The sequence below is a fragment of the Leptonotus elevatus genome, chromosome 4 (genome assembly GCF_054856555.1).
Source record: "Leptonotus elevatus isolate MCC_2025b chromosome 4, RoL_Lele_1.0, whole genome shotgun sequence".
In the NCBI taxonomy this organism is placed as follows: domain Eukaryota; kingdom Metazoa; phylum Chordata; class Actinopteri; order Syngnathiformes; family Syngnathidae; genus Leptonotus; species Leptonotus elevatus.
In genome coordinates, this window is record NC_141242.1 from 30634374 (window position 1) to 30657318 (window position 22945).

Sequence of the window (22945 nt, forward strand, 5' to 3'; positions counted from 1 at the left end):
AAATTATGTTGTTTACCTTGTACTTTATTACCAGCAGCACCGGCACAATGACATTTAGTATTTTATTCTTACTCAATTTTTTTTTCTCTCTGTTTACAGCGTGACTTTGAGGCCAAACCAAGGTAAGGATGACCGTTTGATCCATGCTCAACTTCTTCACAGCATAATACTTAACTCTTTGACTGCCATAAACGTTATAAAACGTTTAGCATAAACCTAGGGAAGGGCGCCGAGGACGTTAAAAGACGTCCCCTATGTTTTTTTTTTTTTTTTTTCAAAAACGGGTGCAGGAAAGCCTTGGGCAGCTGTGCTAAAAGTATCAGGCAGATCTGATTAGTAAAAGACTCGTTTTGGCCCCTAGAGGGCAGCGATGACTCTCTTTGCACAAGGTTGGATGGGCCGCCCACCGTGGGCGTCAGTAGAAGACGTGAGGCGGAGCTAGAGTGTTGAGGAGACAATGGCTGGTTCAAGCCATTGTGGCTTGACCAAGCAACCGGTTGCAAGCAACTCACGCTTGAGCATTTTTTTCAAAGACGGAAAGCATCAATCAATACTAAAAAGCGCATTGATGTCGACGATGATGATGACTCCGAGCTTGACGCCAAAGTTGGAAGCCTTGACGCGACTCCTATGACACGTAGTAAGCCTCACCGGCTAAGCGCGGCTAGCGCGGCTAGCGCTGCTAAGGCCGGAAAACGCGCACAATAGCCGGCCGGGTACTTCTACACAATCGGACATTCGATCGGGCGATGGAGAGTTGGCATCGACCAATGCAGATTGATGATGATGATGATGATGACTCCGAGCTTGACGCCAAAGTTGGAAGCCTTGGCGCGACTGTTACTATCACGTAGTAAGCCTCACCGGCTAAGCGCGGCTAGCGCGGCTAGCGCTGCTAAGGCCGGAAAACGCGCACAATAGCCGGCCGGGTACTTCTACACAATCGGACATTCGATCGGGCGATGGAGAGTTGGCATCGACCAATGCAGATTGATGATGATGATGATGATGACTCCGAGCTTGACGCCAAAGTTGGAAGCTTTGACGCGACTGTTATGATTACGTAGTAAGCCTCACCGGCTAAGCGCGGCTACCGCTGCTAACGCCGGAGCTGCACAAGCGGACATTCGATCGGACAATGAAGAGTACCCCGAGTCCAATGCATATTCATCGGAGGAGCGGGTACAGTCTGATCACGGAGAAGACACTGTTTCTGGACTACGATGCCACCATGAATGGAGTGGATAAAATGGATCATGCAAATGCTGTTGCGTCTTCTTGCACGCAGGAGAGTGTTACACAAAGAAAAACTGTCGTTGAAACATCCACATATTTGTAAATAGCACCACAGTTGCACACATTTGTAAATAGTTTGCCAAATTGTTGTCAAATTGTTACACTGTTGAATGTAAATAAACGTATTTTGCTATCAAAAAACACTTTTTCATTCTTGGTGGTAGTGTTTTATAGAAGTAAAGCACTATTTAGGTGTTTGTGGCATCATTCATGGACAAAAAGAAGTGTAAAATTCACTAGAATGCATGAAATAATATCGTTTCACTAAAAGCTTGATTTCTCCGTATTTTGGTCCAAAACAGGCGAAATTGGGTCAAACTAACCATTTTCTATTGTTGATTACTAAAGAACGGAATAAGGTAGAAACAAACTTTTTTTTTCTGATGAAAGATGAAAGTCCAATCTTTCATTTGGTAGTACGTGTGTTTCCATAGTCCAAACAGAACATTTTCTGTGGACCTTGAAAGATCAGTCAAAATGCTTAAATCGGCTGGCACTGACGGCATCCCTTTTCTGAAAACGTCTGGCAGTCAAAGAGTTAAGTGTAAACTAAGGACACTTCAAAAACACTTTGTTTAGTAGTAATGTGATAAGGAACCGGCAACTTGGTGGAATTTTCTAAAAAACAAAACAAAAAACGTGTTTTTTGGACTATAAATTGCCCCAGATTATAAATCATACCCAATCAAAACTGAATCTTGAAGAAGAAGGGGAAAAAAACACATCAGTCACTCTGGAGTATAAATCAAATTTTGGGGGGACATTTTTCTTTTAAAAACCGAGACCAAGAACCATCCTTTGTTAAAGTTAGAAGTAGCAGTTGTGTCTATCTTGTCATCCCTCCCTAAAATGTTATTTTCTACAGAAATAGTATAGTGGTATTGTTTCTAGTCATGTATTAAATTATTGTTATAAGCATGTCACCAAAATTACCAATAATATTGGTACTTTTGTTGACATGCTTAGTAACAAAGATTGAGCGCAGTCAGTCATATATATAACAAAATGGCCTGCTGCAGGACAACAACATCAGTCTTGTTGTAAAAATAAAGCCAAAAAACACTGGAGTCACCAAATACTGTATAAACTTTATTTGCTGATGCCCGCTATGGCGGCCAAGTCCGTATTAATTTCAAAGTGGTCCTGCGTGCTGAGAAAATTGTTTTGCGGGCCGGAAGTTGCCCGCGGGCTGGCAGTTTGACATGCTTGCTCTACAACAGCATGCAAACTAATATACAACATCCACATATTTTTCTTGTCAGTCGTATGCTATGTTCAATACCAAAACACACTCACCCATGTTCCTCAAGTGCTCCCTATCCTTCAAAGCCAACCTTTCAGATGTGAGTCATGGTTTCCCAGCAAGGCAATTAGTGGCTCTCGTCTACATGTGCCCGATTAAATCAATTGAAATGACAATCTCCGACTCTGTATGAGAGAGATAATGACAATCTTGATCTATGTAAAGGTGTGTGTGTGTATGCAAACATTTCTGCAACCCTAGTTCATGTTTTGTCGTCAGTAGAGTCTTGTTTTTCACTCTGCACTATCCCATAGTTGCAAATAGTTTTTTTTCAAGCTTCTGTTGGTTTTGGTGTTTGTAATGAAATGACACCTATTTTACCTTGATCTGTGCTAGACCATCCTGCTTTTTTTTTTTTTTTAAATGTGCTGCTGAATACAGAGGGTGAGGGTGAGAGGGTGCACACGCCCAGCTCAGAGGGAACATTGGCTACGCGTAAGATTTAAAAAAAAATATGGTGAGCTATAGTGAGCCCTAACTGAGAATGGATGAGGAGGAGGGTTGGCTGTTTGTTAAGCAAATCTGTGCATTATGTATCTCACACACACGCTAGGTGCATGCGTGATATATATCTTGCTCGCGCGAAAATCATAAAACACGTGTAAATTGCAAGGGTGAGATACGAAAAGCATGGGTGTGTCGCTAAATTGCTCTTGACAAACTTGCATATCGCTGGTGTTGGGCCGAAACCTCATAAGTCACAATTTGGTATATTTCATATTTTCTAAAGAATAAAAAAATATACTATTGGTCAGTCCATGTGTGGGTGTTATTTTTTACAGATTGTTGACCAAAATGAAAAATAAAATGTCTTGCTCTATTTGATGATGCAATGTCCATGGTGGAAAAAGCATGCCGTTTTTGGGGTCTCCTGATAAGTAAGGTACAAGGTTTTGGCCCGACGCCAGTGATATCTTGCAAGCCCGAGTTACACAATAAGTCATGCATGCATGTTATAACTCACTGTCATGTTGTCTTCTGGGTTTTGTATTTATTTTTGTAAAGCAATATGTCTTTGATGGTTCATTCAGTATTATGAGCTCCAGTTGGGAGCAGATGGCAGCAAGGCTGGACCGAAGGGCGAGATGCAGTTGCCCTTGACCAAGGTTAACTGCTACATCTTAAACACTCACTGATATAATTGCTCTCAGGGCCCCCATGTTGCACTAAAATGCAGTTTGGCAGAATCGTATATAACTAGTAGAAAATAACTTTGTAGGGAATTATCAGAAGGGGAATGTTACTGGAGTGAGCATTTGACTAAATGATCAAGCTATGTAAAATGAATGAATGAAAATCTCTCAAAATGTTATGAACTCCTTTTTAGATGCAAGTGCCATACTGAGCAGATTGCTACAGTTCAGAAAGGTTGCCGTATCTGAGAGCTGTGTGAATGTAGCTCAATTTCCTTTAGGGTTATTTTTTTTTAATCATTCTTTAGGCCAGAAAGGTACAGTTGTGCTTCAAAGTTTACGTACCCTAGGAGTATGTCAATTTAAGAGTGCACTCTATGGTGAGAAAAAGGCTCAATGCCCATAAAATCCAAAATACTGTGGCAATTGTTTTGATATTTTCAGAAGTTGAAGTTGACATGAGTAGAGATGTGCATGGGAATTCTGGTGACGATTCATAGCATTTTGTGTGTCATTAAGAGATGTTTAACTGTATGAAAGTAATCATCAGCCCTTCTGCTGGTTGCAGGCAAGTAGTGCAGGGAATGTTGTATCAAATGCTTCAAGTTACTAACCTCACAAGCCAGATTGATAATTGTGATTCACTCAAGAGAGTTCTGCACATTATCAATCTGGAACTTCACTCGGCAGATCCGTTCGGGAAAGTAGGGACTTGCTGTACAATACTTCAAGCTGATTGGACGATGTGGCATCTTGTGCACGTTTGTTTTGGCCAATCACAGCAATGGATGAAAATATCGTCTTCCGTCTCGTCTTAGGGGGAAAAAAAGCACGTGCATCTTTACCTGATAAAAATGCACGACGCGCCTCTCGCTGTTCAACATTTAACAAGGAAATGGTGAGTAATTCTGCGAGAACAGAATTAATTGTCGCGTCAATTCGTCTGTTAGGTTTGTTTTCCCCGTCGTTGGCGCTTTCTGGTTTCGTCACAGCTGCATGTCCCATCCTAATCAACGCCTGATTGGTCCGACCTAAAAAAGGTCTGTTGCAAAGGTATCAGCGGAAGCAGTGTATTTATACAAATACAGTGAGAATTCAACTTGCTGGCAAGGTTATCAAGTCAATATTAATTAACAACACATTTGGCTGGATTCTTCACAATCCATAAATTTATTTTCATGATCCCTTGGTTCAACAATACAATTAAATGCATCTAATAAGGGTGAGGAGAAACTGTAAAACGAGGACAGAGGTATAATTCCAGAGGGGATTTTGCAAAAAGAAATCAAGAGAAAATTGATTATACAGCAGAAACAGAATTCTGCTATCTGAGTCCAATATCACTACGATAGACAAATAATTCCCCTCAGACTATAATCCTTATACCCCCACACATCTTTCCACCATGCAGTTTCACATCAATACAATGCCTGCCAAGCTCTTCTGAATTTAAATCTCGCTTTTCTGTCTCAGCTCATCCACCAGACTGTGTTGCCTTAATGAGATGCATTTAAATAAAATGTCATCCCTCTGCTTTTACACCCACATCTCTCACAAAAAAGAGGGTCAGGAAGTGCATTCCTGACCCTCTTTTTTGTTTGACATATGTTCTATATTGATGTAAATTAACTACATTTGTTTGAACACTATGAAGCTCTTGGACAGATTGATCCTTAAAATGATTTATGTTGGATTATATTCTAATTGTAGAATTTACTACATAAAAGAGAATCAATTGACACAATGAAAAATTTGACTTTTGACATATACATGCCAAAATAAGAAACAGAATGTGAATGTGAAACAGTAGTTAGTTGCAGACCTTAAACTAAATGTTCACAATTGTCCACAATATTTTAGGAACAAACGTTTTCTGATGACGCCTTCCTAAATTCTGCCTATTCCTGATTAAATTTGTTTACTTTCTGCTTGGCTGTCAATGAAGGCAGACACAATTTTTGCTTTGCTCGCCTCCTGTCCTTATTTTTCTCTGCTTGCTGACTTGGTCTTGTGTAGTCTTGTCAAAATTATCATCCCAGCCATCTGCTGCATTTACTTCTGAAAATCAAAATCATGGAATTGGTCAGCTTGTTTTGCAACGCAATTGACAAATTTGTTTTCGATGAGAAAAGCCGGGAAAGGGAACCTGCTTGTCCAGATGGAACATTTGCTCCCAGACCGAGTAGATGATGGTATGCCTGTCAATTCTTTCCATGAAAGATGTAGAAGATGCATGCATTGGAATTCTGATGTGTTATTCTACTTTTATTGAGCTCTTGAATCAGAAAATTCTGGTCAGTTTTAAAAAGCTTGGTACATGTTTTTAAATGTGAGGTGTAAACAGTGAAGCTTAGGCAGTCAACTTACACTAGTAAGTCATAACTCGGTGTAGTTTACAATACGTTTGCTTTTAAAGAGTATAGTGTACAGTGGACTCGTGGTTTGACATTTTTTCTCTCAAAATTGTATTCAATATTTTTGAAAATGTTTTTAAACATTCTGTTTTTTTTCTCCACTAAGAACCCATCCATCCATCCATTCTCTTAACCGCTTAGTCCTCACAAGAGTCGCAGGCACTGAGAACCACTCCCCGACAATTTTCATGGAATAACTTGTTGTTTTGAGGAATTTTGGGGTTTGCTTTCTAACCCCCAATGCATTTCAACGGGCGGCAATTATACGCAAAAAAATTTTGGGGCTTTAATGCTCTATTCTCTCTTGGCCATTGAGCAGATGCCAAGGCTACACCATCCACTTCGTTTAACTGAGTACCGTTTTGTGGCTTCCCTTTTTCATACTGTAAATGCACATGGAAACCAAGGAGATACCCCTGAGAGGGAGACACTGAAGGATATCTCCATCAGTCTATCTGTCTGAGTAGTTTGCCCTTCACATGGCCAAACAGATGAGCTAAGAAAGCAGGGGTCTGTCAGGGGATCATGGTTGAAGAACAAAGCATAGAACTATTAAATAAAGGTAGGGAAGGATCTGCATTCCCTCATGAAAAATGTACATGACTTGGCATCTTGTTCTGCGTATGTACTATGTTTTGTGTAAATTTGCATAGCTGTGCTATGGGAAGTAAGCAATGAAGTTGTCAAGCAAAGACTGCAAATAATGTCATCACTGCAACCGCTTTGTCACAGGCAACGGTGTCAGATGTCGTTGATCAATATAACAGAAAATAAAGTAATAGGCTAGGAGTAGAAACATTTATTTAACATGAAAAAAATAGAACATATTTCTTAAGAGAAATAAATATTTTGTTATCTTTGTACAGTATATGTTTAAATTGTGTGGTTTTGGAGTGGGGTAGGCATCCAAAGCGTCCACATTAAGCTTGTTATTACGAGTGAAATAGGGAGGAAGACAGGAACAAATTACGCTAATGACGACCACCTTTGTATTTAGGGTTAGCTCAGACCCCGGTCACACATGCGAATAGTACACACACTTTTTTTTTTATGATGCGTGATGTAAACCGCAAGAAAACTTTTTATTTATTTATTTTTAATTTCCAGTTACAAGATTAGGATCTTAGATTGCTAATACGGTGTTTAAATGTTAAAATCATTGGTGATTTGGGACAGGGTAGTAAAACACTTACTTATTTACTTACTACTTAGATGCAGGTGTGCAGGCTAGCTCCCCCCAACACAGCAATCGGGATGACTTTGACAACTCACACTCACTCTTGGTAAATGTTGTTTAAAGTGTATAAGTCTTCAGGTGAATGACGCTCACCACTTTCCACTCCATTCACTCTGAGTCGCTTTTAAACTGGCGGCATTAGGGGAAACCTGTCATTTGATCGAATGGCTGCCTAACCTATTTCCCAGCAATCAACTTGTTTGTCACTTGTCAACATAACATACAGTTAACGTTAGCTCCTGTGGCCCAAATGGTGATGATGATGTGATGATCACATTGTTTGCTCACAATATCACAGCTATATAACCGTTGGAGTGGAGGCAAGGTGGCCCATTGTTGGACTCCCCAAGCCCAGTTATGACAAAAGCGTGTCGGAATTGGGGTTAATCTTGAGGGCCGGACGCTTTGCTCTTAATATATTTAGTATTGGAGTAATCCAAAAGTAATTAAAAGTAATGACGCTACTATATATTGTATTATTTATATATATATATATATATATATATATATATATATATATATATATATATATATATATATATATATATATATATATATATATATATATATATATATATATATTAATGGTATGGGACTTGAATCTACATCAGGTAACTAGTTACTGTAACGGAATACATTTTCAAACTAAACCTCCCACCCTTACTTAACTCTACTTAAAAAAATATATGTTTAAATTTCCTGAAAACATTTTTGACAATCACAAAAAACGCCTACATTTTAATTATCATGTGCTGTGATTCTGCTTCATATTTCTTCTTCCTTTATTTACGTCATGAAGTACCTAGTAGTTGTACAACATTTTTTATGCTGGGGATGATTGGCTCACTGTGTATAGCTTTGAGAGTGCTTCTCATATTGACCTGCTCTCTGGACAGATAGAAAGCTGTGATTCCAGCGAGCAAAGATAAGGGGTTAAGTGACTGCAATGCATCCAACGTTGCAGCTCAGCAGAATCGGGTTACGACTGTGTTTGGGTTGATGCACTCAAGTCTGTGGCGCCAATGAATAATGGATTGTTAATCCATGTGTGCAAAATACAGGGGAGATGTATGCCTTTCCTCCTTGCTGTTTGAGATGCACATGTGAATTTGTGTTTATCCTCACACTTGTAGTCAAGGGCACATATGTGCGTTTTTGAAACATTCTGTCCAAACGAATTCAAAGCAATCAATTATCCTTCACATTTGCAATGCCAAAATGCAATGACAATTGGCTGTTTTAAAATCCCAGAAAGGGTTCTTCTGGCTTACACTTGTGTAAAGTACAAGAAAAACGTTTGCGCTGTTGAACCTAATTGAACAAATGGTGTTGTGGTTAGCGCGCTCGCCCTGTAAGCAGCAGATCTCCGGTTTGCGACCCACTCAGTGTGGTCTTTTTTTTGTCCTTCTCCTCTCCTCCTCCTCCACTACGATTTATTGCAGCAAGGAGCCGTTTTGTTTCAAATGTTTTATTGAAGAATTGAACATCCATCCAAATTCCACATGTAAAGAAGACACGGTTGTACTTCAACGGCTGGCCGGTCTTGCGTGGCCACACAACGCTCCTGGGCAACAGTCGGCTCGGATGAGAGGGGCAACCACACGGGGAGAGGCGTGGGTTTTACTGAACCCGGCGTTTCACTTCCACATCAGCAAAATACATTTTATAAAGTAATTCATTGCCATGGTGTCAAGGGTAAGGTTTAATCATTACATGCCAATAGTTAACTGTGGAAGGGCTTAAAATTTCCGTGATGTAATCCCTTTAACACTAGTTGCAAACTATAATGCTGAAATTATCCGATTATTCAATGGAATAATTGATTGCATAATTGTTTCTAAAAATATTCAATAGTGACAATCACAAAGATCTGATACCTGCTTGGTACCCTTACATGCAAAATATACACACATGTAAATAATGTAATAAAATATGGATGCACCCCGGTGCGGAATTTCACCCAGACATGTTTTTTCTTAAGCGCTTTCATCTTGACTGTATATTTTCATGTAAAATGTGTTTATGATCACAGTTAAAAAAAAAGTTGTATTTGGACATTGCTGTCTAGATGAATACAAGGTGGCAGTTTTGCTCTTTTCACATTGCATTTAGCAGGGCACAAAAGCCAACATCCATACAGAAGATGAACAAGACCATAAGGGGCACTGTCGATTTTTGAGAAAATTCTTAGATTTTTAGTGTGCCTTATTGTCCGATAAATATGGTATGAATCCAACAAAAACACTACAATGTGTACAGTATTTTCTATACATTTTTGTTTGTGTGTTTAAACACATTTGCAATGTGTTTACGAAGTGTATTATCAATACATTTATATGTGTTAAATGCATGTGGGAAAGGTAAAACTATTGCGTCTGGAACGTATTGCCCTTGATGATGAAGGATTGTCTATACAAAATATTAATGAAATATGTTTTATTCTTACAATGAAAGTGGTTATCCTGATTGGTCTTGTGTTTCTCCTGTGGGGGGAAGAACAGTGAATTCATATTATTTGTCCATTGGCCCAGATCCAGGAGTAGTAATTGTCAATCAACTATACTTAAATGCTAACATCTACAGTAACAAACTCAATAACAGCGCTCTTAATTTTGCAAATTAGTACACTGGCATTTGGTTATATGATGTTGATTGTCAGCCATTAAAATCTGAATCACAACTTTAATCACAATATGAGATCTGTGATCAGAGACCTGTGTAGCTTTTCATGGCATTCGCATACTTCATAATTATAATAATTCCTTGAATGCCTAATTGGGGCTGATTCTACAACAGCTAGATTGGAATAATCAACAAAAGTTAATATTTTGATGAAAAGCTCTATCAGCAAGAGTAAAAAAGAAAAAAGAAATATAATGAGAAAGAAGAGAAAATAACAATATCACTCTGTAGCATACTCTCGTTCCCAATGGAGGCTCTTTCTTCCCAAAAAAGAAGCCACATCTGTTGAGCCTTATTACATGCCTTCACACATTTTTATGTTCTAAAATAATAATAATAATAAAATCAGTCTTTCTGATTTCAAAAGTCTACACACCAATGTTCAAATACCATGTTTTATGGCATAACAAATAAAGCCAAGATTAATCATTTCAAACGTTTTTTCCACCATTAATGCGACCTATAAGATAACTTCTGCAACTCAGTTGGAAAAAAAAGTAATTTTATAGCTCGGATATGGCTTTGTTCAGAATTAACAAGTCTTATTCAAACTCACGTCAAGTGGGAATCCACCATTTGAAGTGCCTCTGATTAACACCAAATAAAGGTAAGATGTTGTGCTTAAGTACAAGAAAATCCATCTGCCAGAGGGCAATTTTGTGAACACTTGAAACAACACTGTGCATCAACAACATCGGACAGGGGCAACACAAATAACCAACAATAAACAAATATAACAATCTTATATTGTGTGCTGTTCAGTTATTCTGGACTGACTCTGGCTGACTAAATGCAAGTAACCCTCAAGCATTACTGCACTGTCTACCATTGTTGTTTGTTGTTTTTATTTATTATTCTGTTGTCATGACCCATTTCTCAATTGGGCCACATGGTGCAAAAAATAGTACTTGTGTCATTTGAACCAGTCAAACAGGAATGTTTGTCAAGATGTGAATATCTCAACAAAAACCCCAGCAGATATTTCTGATGGTTCAATTCATTTTAACAAGTATTGAATACCCTTGATTTTGGTGCACTGCCTCTTGCACAAAGTCTTCTTGGACAGACTCCAGCTTACTTGACCCAGAAAAATTTAAGCGTTAAAAAGTTATGTTGATGATGCCGATTTGTAATTTATAGACCGCTAGAACTTCCTGCAACAACCTTAATGGAATTAACTATACATATAGTGAATTTATCTGCAACTGTGTTCTTTTTTTACACAACACACATGCACATTACATTGCATTGGTACAGAATTACAGGTCTGATCTCAGTTTGTTGAAGATGTGGAAAGATAGTGGCAGACTGAATCAAGGTGCAATGAATCAGTGCCTTATCAAGCCCCTGGCCCTAGGTTGGATATGTCAAGACAAAAATAGCAGACGACACCCCCCCCCCCCCACACACACACACAGTTGGCAGACATCTCCCTTCCCAGAGCTCTTACATTTGGACACAGCAACATCACAGCAAATGTTTGTTGACTCAGTGGGATGGGCCATCTCCCTCGCTCAGTCCAGTGTCCCTCTGCTCAGTTGTCATCTAAGTGAGGCGAAGGAAGCGTTTGTGAAGGTTTTCATGTTTAATTCAGAAGCCCTACCACAAGCCCTGACACCATGTACATATATAGTATTAGCTGAAGGGAATGTGGAGGTGGTTTGGATTTAATTACCTATGGATTTGAATTTGTAAAATGTGTATAGCGTACACTGTGCAAAATCACCTTACTTTTGGTCAGTCCCACAACTGGTGCTGCATAAGTGTTGACTGCAACAGCTGTTCTACAGGCATTATTCAATAAAGATTAGGATGTGCAAAAACGGGAACAAATTTGATTCCAGAAGAAATAAGTTATGGAAGCTGATCTACTACCAGAGCTTTTGATATTGTTACCTCTCACAATTATGGCCTGTGCCATATTTTGACAGAAAGTATATTATTTTCCCTTAAACACCTCCTCATGATGCTGGCCACCTCTGCAAAAATCTCAAATTTGAAATTAATTTTGAAATTAATTTGGTTCAGTTTCTGATAAAAATGGAATTAAAAGGACTTACAAGCAAGCAAACAAGCGGCCTGGTAACAAGCAGTGATTTGTAGTTTATTACTAGTCTAATTAAACTCAACTCAACCTGGTTCTTCAGTTACAAATAGTATATGTATTTTATAAATGCCAATAGAAACATGCCATATATTAAATTGAAGCTTGGACATTTCTGGAGATAAATGTGGAAGTATGCCTTTCATCTCTCGAGTTGAAGGTTGACAATCAAGGCAGGGGCCAAACTCAAAATTTGCAAAATTCCTTCATCTGCTTTGTCCAGCTCTTATTCCATACTCACATACTCTTAATTAGTTAGCCGAGCTGGCACAGGTCGACATGTTGGCCGGTACCAATATTCTTGTCAGTAGCAAGGCATTCTCAAAGCAAGATGGCAGGACCTTAACTGTCTTACCTGGGTAGGGGTAGAGCTTTTGGTAACCTTCTTTCTGGACACTGAGTCCCCGTTTACACGTAGCCAGGGGTTTTGCAAACGAGAGATATTTGTCTCCATTTTACCTTGTCATCCACACGTCCCCGGGGATTTTTTTCCATTAAAAACCAAGGTTTCCAAAAACTTCGGCCAAAATGGAGATTAGCAGATTTCTCCGGATCCGCGTTTGCGTGTGACCATTGTAAACTGAGTTTTACATCATCGCACTACACACGTCACTCACACACATAGCTCAAATTGTTTAAAAAAAGACAAGTGAAGTTTAAAAATATATATATATTATCATCTTTGTTTACCTCTATGCTCCATTTGTGATGTATTCACTCTGATTGACTGTTAACATGTAGTTTTTTAATAAATAACAAAAAGTATTTTGTGCGCTGACAGTCTGTGCTTGTAGAACGTATGGTGGAAGTGACGTCAATTGTCGGGCAGTATTTGGCTAACTACTGCCACCTACAGTTTTAGCCACAGATATTTGTTATACCTTTCATTTGGTTGTGATAGGAAAAAATTATGCATAGCATCGAGCAAGTTTTTTACTTTACTTTTAACAACACTGGCAGAAAGGATGATTGTGTATGCCAGTAATTCAATTATCAATACGTTTTAAATTGTTAAAATCTGGAGCTTGTATGTCGTTTAGCTTGTCTCTCGAGGGTCCTCACTGATGGTTTGGATGACAGGGTTTGGACGAAGGCTTGTTTTTTTTTTTTTCATAGAACAGAAGGCTTTGCCTAATAGGCAGTCTGTTATTGAGCTCTGTTTCATGGCGGGTTTTTTTCTTTTTTGTCCTCCTCACCATATCTGTCTCTAATGTCCTCCACTACTGAGAAGAGTTCAGAAAGAGGAGGAGTCGGTATCATTTCTCAACAGGGTGTAAACAGCATTTTAATTTCAAAGCCTCTCCAGTGCAATCCCGTTTCTGTGGTTACATGTCGGGGAACCTGGTCAGCTTGCTGATTAAGATGGTTTCGGCGGTTTACTGTTTGAGAAGGGGCTGTGAGAAAGAGGCAACGGGGGGGCAGGGCTGCCAGCCTGCCAAGTGTGTAGACACTGCTGTGACCAGTCGGCCCTCATAATGGTTGTTTGGCCCTGTGACAAAGGCAGTTCAGTAGTCACGTCAGCCTAAAAAGGTCTCCCAAAGTAACCATGAAAAGATGGTGCCCTGTGGTGGGATAATAAAAAGGTTGAGATGAAAGTTGGGATGAATATTGGAAAAGTCACAGGCGATTAGAAAGTGACCATATACATAAGATACAATCTATCCAAGTGATATCACATAATGGGCAGTGACAGAGTCTGACTATAAGAAGTCAAAAGTAAAATGAAAAGTGTGGAGACCATGTACTGTTGGTGCTTACTATTTATTACTTCTAAGCTGAAGCTGTGCACTTTCAGAAGAACAGATAAAGCTTTATCTCCCCAATGTATTTTCTCTGACTTCTCTCTCATTTGGGCATCAAATTCAAACTTCAAGGAGTGTTAGATTATAGAGACTGCACTATAGAATTTTCAATTTCAGTCCCATTGCTCGCTTCAGATACATAGCATATTGGAAAGACAGATTTTGCTCTACTTGCAAAAAACATTGATTACCTGACCTGGGAGTTGTATAATGAAGTACAATGAATGCAACTTGTGCCTAAGGGTTCTGCGATGAGTAGCTGCTAGGGGCTTGGCAACAATCTTGCTTACCCCTCTGGGCAGTAATTTCAGGCTAACAAGAACAGAGCCCTATTAAAATTTATTTGGTGAGAACCATAACTTTACTCTAAATGTTCTTCGCCACATAAAGTGTTACAATATAAAACTTAAATTATAAAATTGCCAGTCACTGCTAATGATTGTATAAGTGCATTTTGTGTGTGTGAATATTATACCTTGTTTACAGTCTTTAAAACTATACTGAAACTTCAGGTTATAAATGTAATTTGTCCTGTGACTGTGTTTGCAACCCGCAATATTTCTAAATTGTGGTCATATTTCTCATTGAAATGAATACAAATGCAATTAATCTGTTCCAAGATATGTTTATGGTATTGTCATCGGTGTTAAGTTCAAATGAAAATTGTGGGATGGGCTACTTAAATAATTGAGGGGACCTCAATTTTTCACCAGTGATACTTCACATAGGACCAACACACTTCATAATAATAAATAAATAAAAACACAGCACAGACAGTACATAAAAGCATAAACATACAACATGTGCATAACTACAGTCCATATCAAATTGAAATGATAGGGCCGCTCTGTAAAATCCTAACTGCCTGGAGATAGAAACTATGCCTGAGGCAAGAGGTCCGAGCCGAGCCCTATTGCTTTGCAGGCGCCTTCCTAATGCTAAGTACCTAAAAAGATTGTTTACCGGAAGATACTAAGAGCTTTCCTCCTGCAGCGGGTGTTGTACAGTAAATATCCTGAATCTTGGGGAGTGGTGAACTACTGATTTTTTTTTCCCCCTGTTGATCACTACACAAGAGAGGCGCTTATCTTGTGCTGTGATATTTCCAAACCAAATTAGTATGGACCCAGGCAAGATGCTTTTGTAGAAGCTAATGAGGGTTGTAGAGTTCATGTCATATTTCTTAAGACATCTATATCTCTTTTTATTCATAGTATAATGAGCCGTAAGAAACCAAGAGAGGGAGTCGGAGATCTAAATGCCCAAGAATTAGAAATTTATAGAATTTTAACTGGCTTGTTGTTGATGGGCACAGGTAACTAGACACATTTTATTTTCCTGAAGTTGATTTTTAACTCTTTAATTTCATCATCAGTCAAAGACAAGTTGATGTTTAGACACCATATGGATAATTTCCTCCCTGCATCTCCCTCTGCATCCTTGTTATTGTTTGTGATGAGTAGGGGTGGACAGATCAATCCAAATCTCGATAGTATTAAAAACAATTAGAATGTAACATTGTAAAGAATGTACATTTTATAATTAGCCTACAGCCATCACTTAAGCATAAAAAGCAGGATTTAAGAGGATTTGGCATTCAATAATCTTCAGAAAAGTAAAAATTTGCCAGAAAAAAACTCATAAACTTGCAAGTTTATAAACTGGCAGATTTGCGAGAAAAAAACTCGAAAATTTACGAGAAATACACGTAGCGTAGCTATAACCTAATCTTGCGACTTCTTCCCACTCTCTTTTGAACATGGAAAATCGTAGGTGCGCTTTGTTGAATTATGCTTGTTTTGTAGTTATTTTTATTTTTTATTTTGTTGTATGTTTATTACTGTTTTTGTTTTGTTTTTATTTTATTTTCATACTCAAATAAACTTAAACATGTACATTGTAAGGACATTTCCAAAGTTCTTACCTTAAAAATTGTGTGTCAATGAAAGGAAGCCTACCAATTTAATCTGGTACCTACGGAAAAAAAAGAAAAATATGCAGCTTCAATTATGTAAGAAGCATCTGTTCAGTGTGAAATTTGCTGAGGTTACTTAGCAAAAATATCAAGTGTTCAATATGTATATTATGACCCTGATTGGTTTGAGAGTACTTGGATAATCTCTCTATTGTGTCCTGTGGACGCACAAATTGTTGAAGCACCAAATGGGCCAATGTAAAATGAGGTCAAATAGCGTTATCATAATGTCTGCATTAATTTGTCTCTATGATTAACAGTAGGCATTCGTGTTTAAAAGGATTGGGAATTCATTCATTTTGTGCTAACATAATTATCCAACCCCTCGCACCTGCTGGAGCACAGAAACCTGTGTGATCCCTGATCATCAGCTCAGTCTTTAATTGTGCATCGCTGACCTTTCCGCCCAGCTGCTCAGACCGTATGCAGGTATCCTCAGGATAATACAAATGTCACGAACAGAGTTGACTGCACACGATCCTTTGAAGGAGTCATTTGCGCTGCCTTTCCTCGCCACGCAATGCCATGTATGAGCATTTGGTGGATGATGAGATTTAGTAAGCTTCAGAACACACAAAGGGTTATATTAAACAGCCGCGAGTGCTTTGTCCCTGCCATGATGCATTGCCTTTTTGTTTTGCCCTGTCTCTTCACTTCCGCCATGAGCTGATTAAGTCTCTATAACAGCCTGGAAACACCACAGGGTGTTGTATTGTTTTTCAGGGGAAGAATGTCCCAGTGAGAGTAGAGCAGTGAGCCTGAAAGCAGCAGACTGTCATTGTTTATCACTCAGCCAGCTAAAAAATATAGATGTATAGAATGTAGACTCGCTTTTTGGCCGCCACGTCTTTTTTTGTGTGTGATTTGCAGGTATTAAGAAATCATGTGTATTTATTTGAATGGTATCTGTGTTGTATCCACAAATGAATGTAACTCCAAGAAAATATGTTTTTTGTGAGTACTTCTTCTTATATTTATGTTATAAATTCTCCGCCAGGCCAATATCTGGACTTGGTTTAGTAAAAATAATTTTCAGCTTCTTTGTTGGTCCTTTGTTAAAATGAACTGAATTATTGATTCTTCTCACCACAGTGTGTGTACATTTGTATACTGTAGTATACTGTATCCTGCAGTTCATCCCAGAAAAGACCATTTTCTTTTGGAAGAGTAGTTTTGACTGGCATTAGAGGATATTCCAATTGTTTTCAAAGAATTTTCAAATTAATCCTAAACCCATGTGGTTTTATCAGCTATAAATGAATGATGGATTCTGGGGAATAAGTTGAAGAAATAGTTGAGGATTTATGTTCAAATTAAAGTATTTCTATGGAATTAATACCTATTTAGATGGACGTTTGTGATCTCTAAAGGATCTAATCATTTCTTGATGGTGTTTTTATCGAGATCAGTAACCATTTGCCTCAACATGCTTTAGATTATGTGTTAGTCGAGAACATAATTGAATATGGAAGAGCAACAAGTGTATATTAAAATGATGTACAGCATCTGAGAGTTTGACCATGTTGATGTAATGCTCTGTCGGGATAGAAATATGAATGTGCCAAGAGCAATCCTCTGTGGTGCAACTTAATTAATGTTTTATCGTCACTTCAACTGATTAGAAAACCAAGAGTTAATCTGAGGTATGGAATCTACTCAAATAAGTGGTCTTAAAATTACATACAGTACTGTACACTATCTCAGTATTTTTTTGCCACTTTAGATCTGCTATATAACTAATTCAGAAACACTTCTATTATGATTATTACACTGACTGAAGTTACTTACTTTACCTTAAATAGGAAAGCCCGCCTTCCTCCTGCAGTGTGATGCCAGGGAACTTTCTTTCTTTCTTTTTTGCCTTACTAGAATAACAAGTAATTGCACATCCACTAAAGTAGATGGCAGTGGTTTTGATAACAAAATAACAGTTTATTGCACATAAAAAAAAAAATTTGACTGGTCTGACTGCAGCTCTGCCGTCGCCCAAGGGTCGACGTGACCGGCAAAACGAGCCGTTAACACGGCGGATGAGCACTCGACGGTTGCTCGTTGCGTTTGCTCGACGGACGAAGCGTCATTCCTTGACGTGCAGCAACTCCATTGCCGCCGTTATGCTTTGATGAGCCGATGAGGATGCTTTTTTTTTAAGCCAAAAAGCAATTCTGCAGAGTTAACGGTAAATATTTTATGCAAATCAGCAGTGATGCGTCTATTCCAGGTCTCGCCTATTCCAGTGGTTGACAGGGATTAAAAGAGGAGAGTTGGGGCCACCATTTTAGGAAGTACATTGGAAGGACTGTTCCTTAGTGTCAGACTACAATGTGATTTATGTTGGTGCAGAAACCTTGTGCTAATTCTAGTGCTGCAATTCTGTAACCTTGAATGATTATGGCCTTAGCTAAGGAGGGAAACAGTGATGGACTTTCCTCATAGGCTCAACACAGTTATTTCCTGACAGTACAAGAGCTGCTATTGTTCTTTTTCTTGCAGATCCCCTCCCTAAATTATGTTTTCAAACTTGAAATCTCCCTTCACTTCTGTGTAAGTTCTTTTGCTCTGGTTTTTTCCCTCACTCACATTTCTTGTCATTAACATACATAGAATATATAGCACATATTTTGGCGAAGTGTTGGAAAGATCAGAGGCGTACTCCAACGAAAAGTATATGTGAGTCCTGTCTAGAAATACTCCTCAGTCAGGCTTGTCAGATGAAAGAAAAGACTATAAATCCATGAAGATGAGAGGAAGTTGGCCAAAAGTCGGAAGGTCAAAACAGAACAAAATAGATCCTTACAATTAGACTCAGTATTGTTCACGTTATAGTCTGCTCTGTTTTTGATGTGTTTCCTTTTGTGGTAGTTTACAGTACAGTGTATTATAATTGTTAGTTTTTTTTAAATATCCCCCCCCCCTACAATTTATGGTTCATTTTCTGTTGCGTCTTTCGTTTGATTACATTTTCCATGGTTGCTGCAAAGCTATTAAGTTGAATCACATAGGAGAAGTGATGGCTTTTACTTCATTAAATTGTGGCAGAGTGCATTGCTTCACTCAAGAAAAATGGTATGACTCGTCCTCGTGGGCTCTGTCAATAACCATTAAGGATCTTCTCTCATTAGACCAAACCTCATAGGCCCTGGGACCTGAGAACAGCCCTGCCACCGCATATGATTGAATACACATAGATGGAATGCAAATGGGAGCCTGCATTTTTCCTTGTGGGTGATTGCCACTAGTGCTGTATTATACACAACCTTGTTATCATTCAACCTATATTAGCTTATTCAACCTCAAATAACCTCCCCAACCTACAGTGGATACAGTATATAGTAAAAAGTCTACACAACCCTTTTCATATGACAGGATTTGTGATGAAAAATAATGAAACAGTGAAAGCATTTAAAAACATTTCTCACCATTATTGTGGTCTATAACCTTCATGTCATTTTAAATGTATATACTTTTTATATATTTTTGTGCAAACACCAACTGTTATTTTGAACGGTTCGTATTCAGTCCACCTTGTCATAGGCTTAATTTCTAGCTAAAGAAATACAGCCCCAAAGCATGATGCTGCAACCATCATGTTTCACGACAGGTACTGTGTTCAACTTGTGATGAACAGTGTTGTATTAACGCCAACTAAACTTTTTGAAATTACAACCAAAATGATCAGCCTTGGTTTCATTAGACCGTAATAGAATCTCCCAAACACGTACGAAAATGTGCTACGGTCCGATGAAACCAAGGTTGAAAGTTTTTGGCCATTATAACAAACCTTTAGTCTTTTGCTGACATAACTTTCTTTTTGAAAAAGTTTCATTTACAGCAAAAGTAATAACAATCCTTGTCCACACAGCCCTGCGGAAATGTGAAAACATAAAATGCATCCAGCCAAATTAATCTGCCATGGTTTGCCTTTGCTGTTTTGACAGTGATGTACTTATGCTTTTCCATGGCCAGTGTGTCAGATCTCCTTACCTAATCTCACCCCATCCTCAGGCCACGGTCACACCAAGGGGAAGAGGCAATGATCGGTCCTGATCAATAATACATTGACTGCATTAATGCTTATGAATAAGTCATGGGAGCAGAGAACCCAGGTGTCAGGAATGACACACCCATTTGCACGGACACACACCCACACAGCCAAATGATCTTTTATTGTCGGGCTTGGAAGATAAATGAATGAGAGGAAAAGGAGAGCAAAGCAAGGGCTTTGACTTTGCACTCCAATGTATCAAGTGCTTGCTGACATTTTGTTGCATGTCATGGCTTCTCTCTGTTCCTTTCCTGTCACCCACCCTGTTTCTCTCAAGGCCCCTTTTCCCTGTGGGTGGAATAAATAAGTTATTACATCTGTGACCTCAGTCTTACTAAAGACTGGCTTTATATAACAACTCAATTTGGCAGAGGCCATGCTTTTATACCATCATATATGTATTTGGCAGAGGTGGGCATTTTGTCAATATTGACAGAAGGTTCTTCATTCGTCAATGATGGATGCCTATTTGTTGATGATTAATGGTTGATTAGAGCAATTGACGAACTAAGCATTGTCGAAAGTGGGTTTTCGTCTGTCAATGTAATCATCAATAACCAAGTCAGTAGCCTACTAAGATGGAATGCCCATTTCGCTGACGAATGACTGAAGCACTGAAGGATGCCCATTTCTCACTGCAGAACACTTTCACTTCTTTGCTCGGACTGCGGGCCAGACATTATTTTTCTCCTTCAGTAAACAAGTAAAAATACACTTACCAGTTATGCTAACTTCCTCACACACCATTCTCCAAGCCTTCTCTCTTATGGCTCTGTTTCACTACTGATAGCTGGCCGTGTTGTAGAGCTTGGGGCACGATAATAATGTTTTCCTCCTGTTGTACATTTGTCGTAACTGTTACGTTTATGCTAGCATTAGTTTAGTACTCATTATAGTTTATTTAACATCAGGCAAGTTGTTAGACAGCAAAGGGTCCTTTGTGCGCCAGTCAGATTATTGAACAGCTAAGGGTGCTATAAAAGGGAAATATTGAGTCTGTTGGCCGTGCAGCAATGACCGTGTACACATTACGTTTGCGGTATATGCGATATACGGTATGTGCGGCAACATTAGTGAGGAAAAGAATAGTAACAGCAATGTAAAGCAGACTGACTGAGTGTTGAAGCTTTGTAAATTGAACTTTGAGCTATCATTAAAGCTGCATTATTCCTTCTCCTGTGTCCAGCTGTGATTTTTTTTAAATATGAGTGCTCGTGTGGACGAGGTGCTCCAGCGAAGCACCCCGTTGATGGACTGTGCCTATGAAATTTACTGTCCTAAAATAGCGGCTGTAATTAATCCATGACGGAAGCTCGGTTAAAATAGTTTTGACGGATTGATGCATTGACGATCACAGATTGGTTCGGTTTGAAATAATTGACGATGACGGATAGAATCATACAGTTTGGTTTGGTTTGAAAAAAATGTTAACAATTTATGAATGATGGAAAACTCATTGACCTCTGGTATTTGTGTGTAAACATATAAAATATGTGCCAGCATTTTACCCTGGATGCCGTCTCTGACAGGACAAGACTCCACTGCAGGGTTATTATAGTTTTGGAATTTTTATCTTTGTTACTTTTTATTTTGTTTTGAGGTTGTTTTTTTTAACTTGGTTTTAATTGGTTTTAATGGCGGCTTTGTATTAGTTTCAGTTATTTAAAAAGTGCTTAGTTTTAGTTAGTTTCACTATTAGTTTTTGTTTAAAAAATGTGTATTGTGTGCCATATTTAATAAACACCACCGTAAAATTAAAAAAAGTAACGAATTTCTTACCTAGCGTTGCATTTCGGCTGAGTTAAATGAAAAAGCAGGCGAGTCGAGCCCTTGAAGCCAAAAGTCAAGCACACAAAAATGTCGCCTCGGAGCGACGTCATCTGAAGGTGCTTTTCTATTGGCTGCTGTTAGATGAAATCTTTTCTGTGTGACACACTTTCAAACGTCCTTATTCCCGTTAATATCGAAATAAATATACTTAAAATCACATTTAAAATTAACCACAAAGACTAAAGCCAAGGACATTTTTGCTATAATTATAGTTAGTTTTACTCTTGTAAACCTAAAATATAGTTTCTGTGAATTTTCGTTTAAAAAAAAATATATATTGTGTTAACGAAAATGTTTTTTGACTTTAGTTTTAGTTATTTCGTTAGTTTTCATTAACTAAAATAACCTTGTTCCACTGGACACTTTTTTGTGTGCTGCCATCAATAAAGACTGAGAAGCCTGTGTGATGCTGGAGCCAATTTGAATCCTCAGTAAAAAATTACTGTGGTCGATGAAAGGTACACATGGATGAATTTTGAATGGGAACAGCACTATTGAATAATTAATCCATTGGATGTACACTGAAGTGAGATGGGAGAAACTACAGCAACTGCTGTATGTGGGTGTATTCACTATGTCATCAGTTCTGTTAACTGTCTTGCTTGTAGCATTGCCAAGGTGCCTGTGCTTGTGGGCTTTGTGCATACTGCAGTGTTTTTAAAATACAAGAGTATTACACAAGCATTTTGGAGAAATATACTTCTGGCTTATGAGATGCCCTGTGGTGAGTTTGAGTGCTATCTCCCCTGGAAGTGCAGGAAGGGAGAGAAATCAGCTCTTTGTTTCTACGAACAAAAAATATCCAGGGAGCAATGCTCAAAATGATCATTGGCTTCTATCAGAGATGTTTCTTTTCCCTTTGCCTCAAAGCTCCCGCTGCTCCCTGCATGGGTTTAAAAAAATAATAATGATGCGGTGGAGGTAGAACAGTGTTGAGCTGCTTCATGATGACAGCGGCTGTGAGTGATGGAAATATGTCCTTGTTGGAGAGAATAGGAGGTGAGGTCAGATAACGCAATTGTGTGGCCACACAACACAAAAGCAGCAGGTTTGTGTAGACTCCATCAATTTGTTGCTTGAAAAGAAACCATTCCTCAAAAACGTATTAATTTCTCGCACAATGG

At 38.6% G+C, this 22945-nt stretch overlaps 2 protein-coding genes across 4 annotated transcripts in view; one reads left to right on the forward strand and one right to left on the reverse strand.

The window, feature by feature from the left end:
• The window catches only part of LOC147176480 (inactive serine protease PAMR1-like), a 111826-nt gene extending 100241 nt beyond the window's left edge, over positions 1–11585 (reverse strand). The window contains exon 1 of the mRNA XM_086073930.1: positions 11516–11585. The gene's annotated coding sequence lies outside the window, so the exon portion shown is untranslated. The remainder of the gene's footprint in view (positions 1–11515) is intronic.
• The window catches only part of LOC147176483 (tripartite motif-containing protein 44-like), a 48464-nt gene that overhangs the window by 22769 nt on the left and 2750 nt on the right, over positions 1–22945 (forward strand). For all 3 annotated transcript variants that reach the window (XM_086073933.1, XM_086073936.1, XM_086073934.1), the window contains exon 5: positions 100–122. In XM_086073933.1, the coding sequence (XP_085930059.1) occupies positions 100–122 (23 nt within the window). The remainder of the gene's footprint in view (positions 1–99; positions 123–22945) is intronic.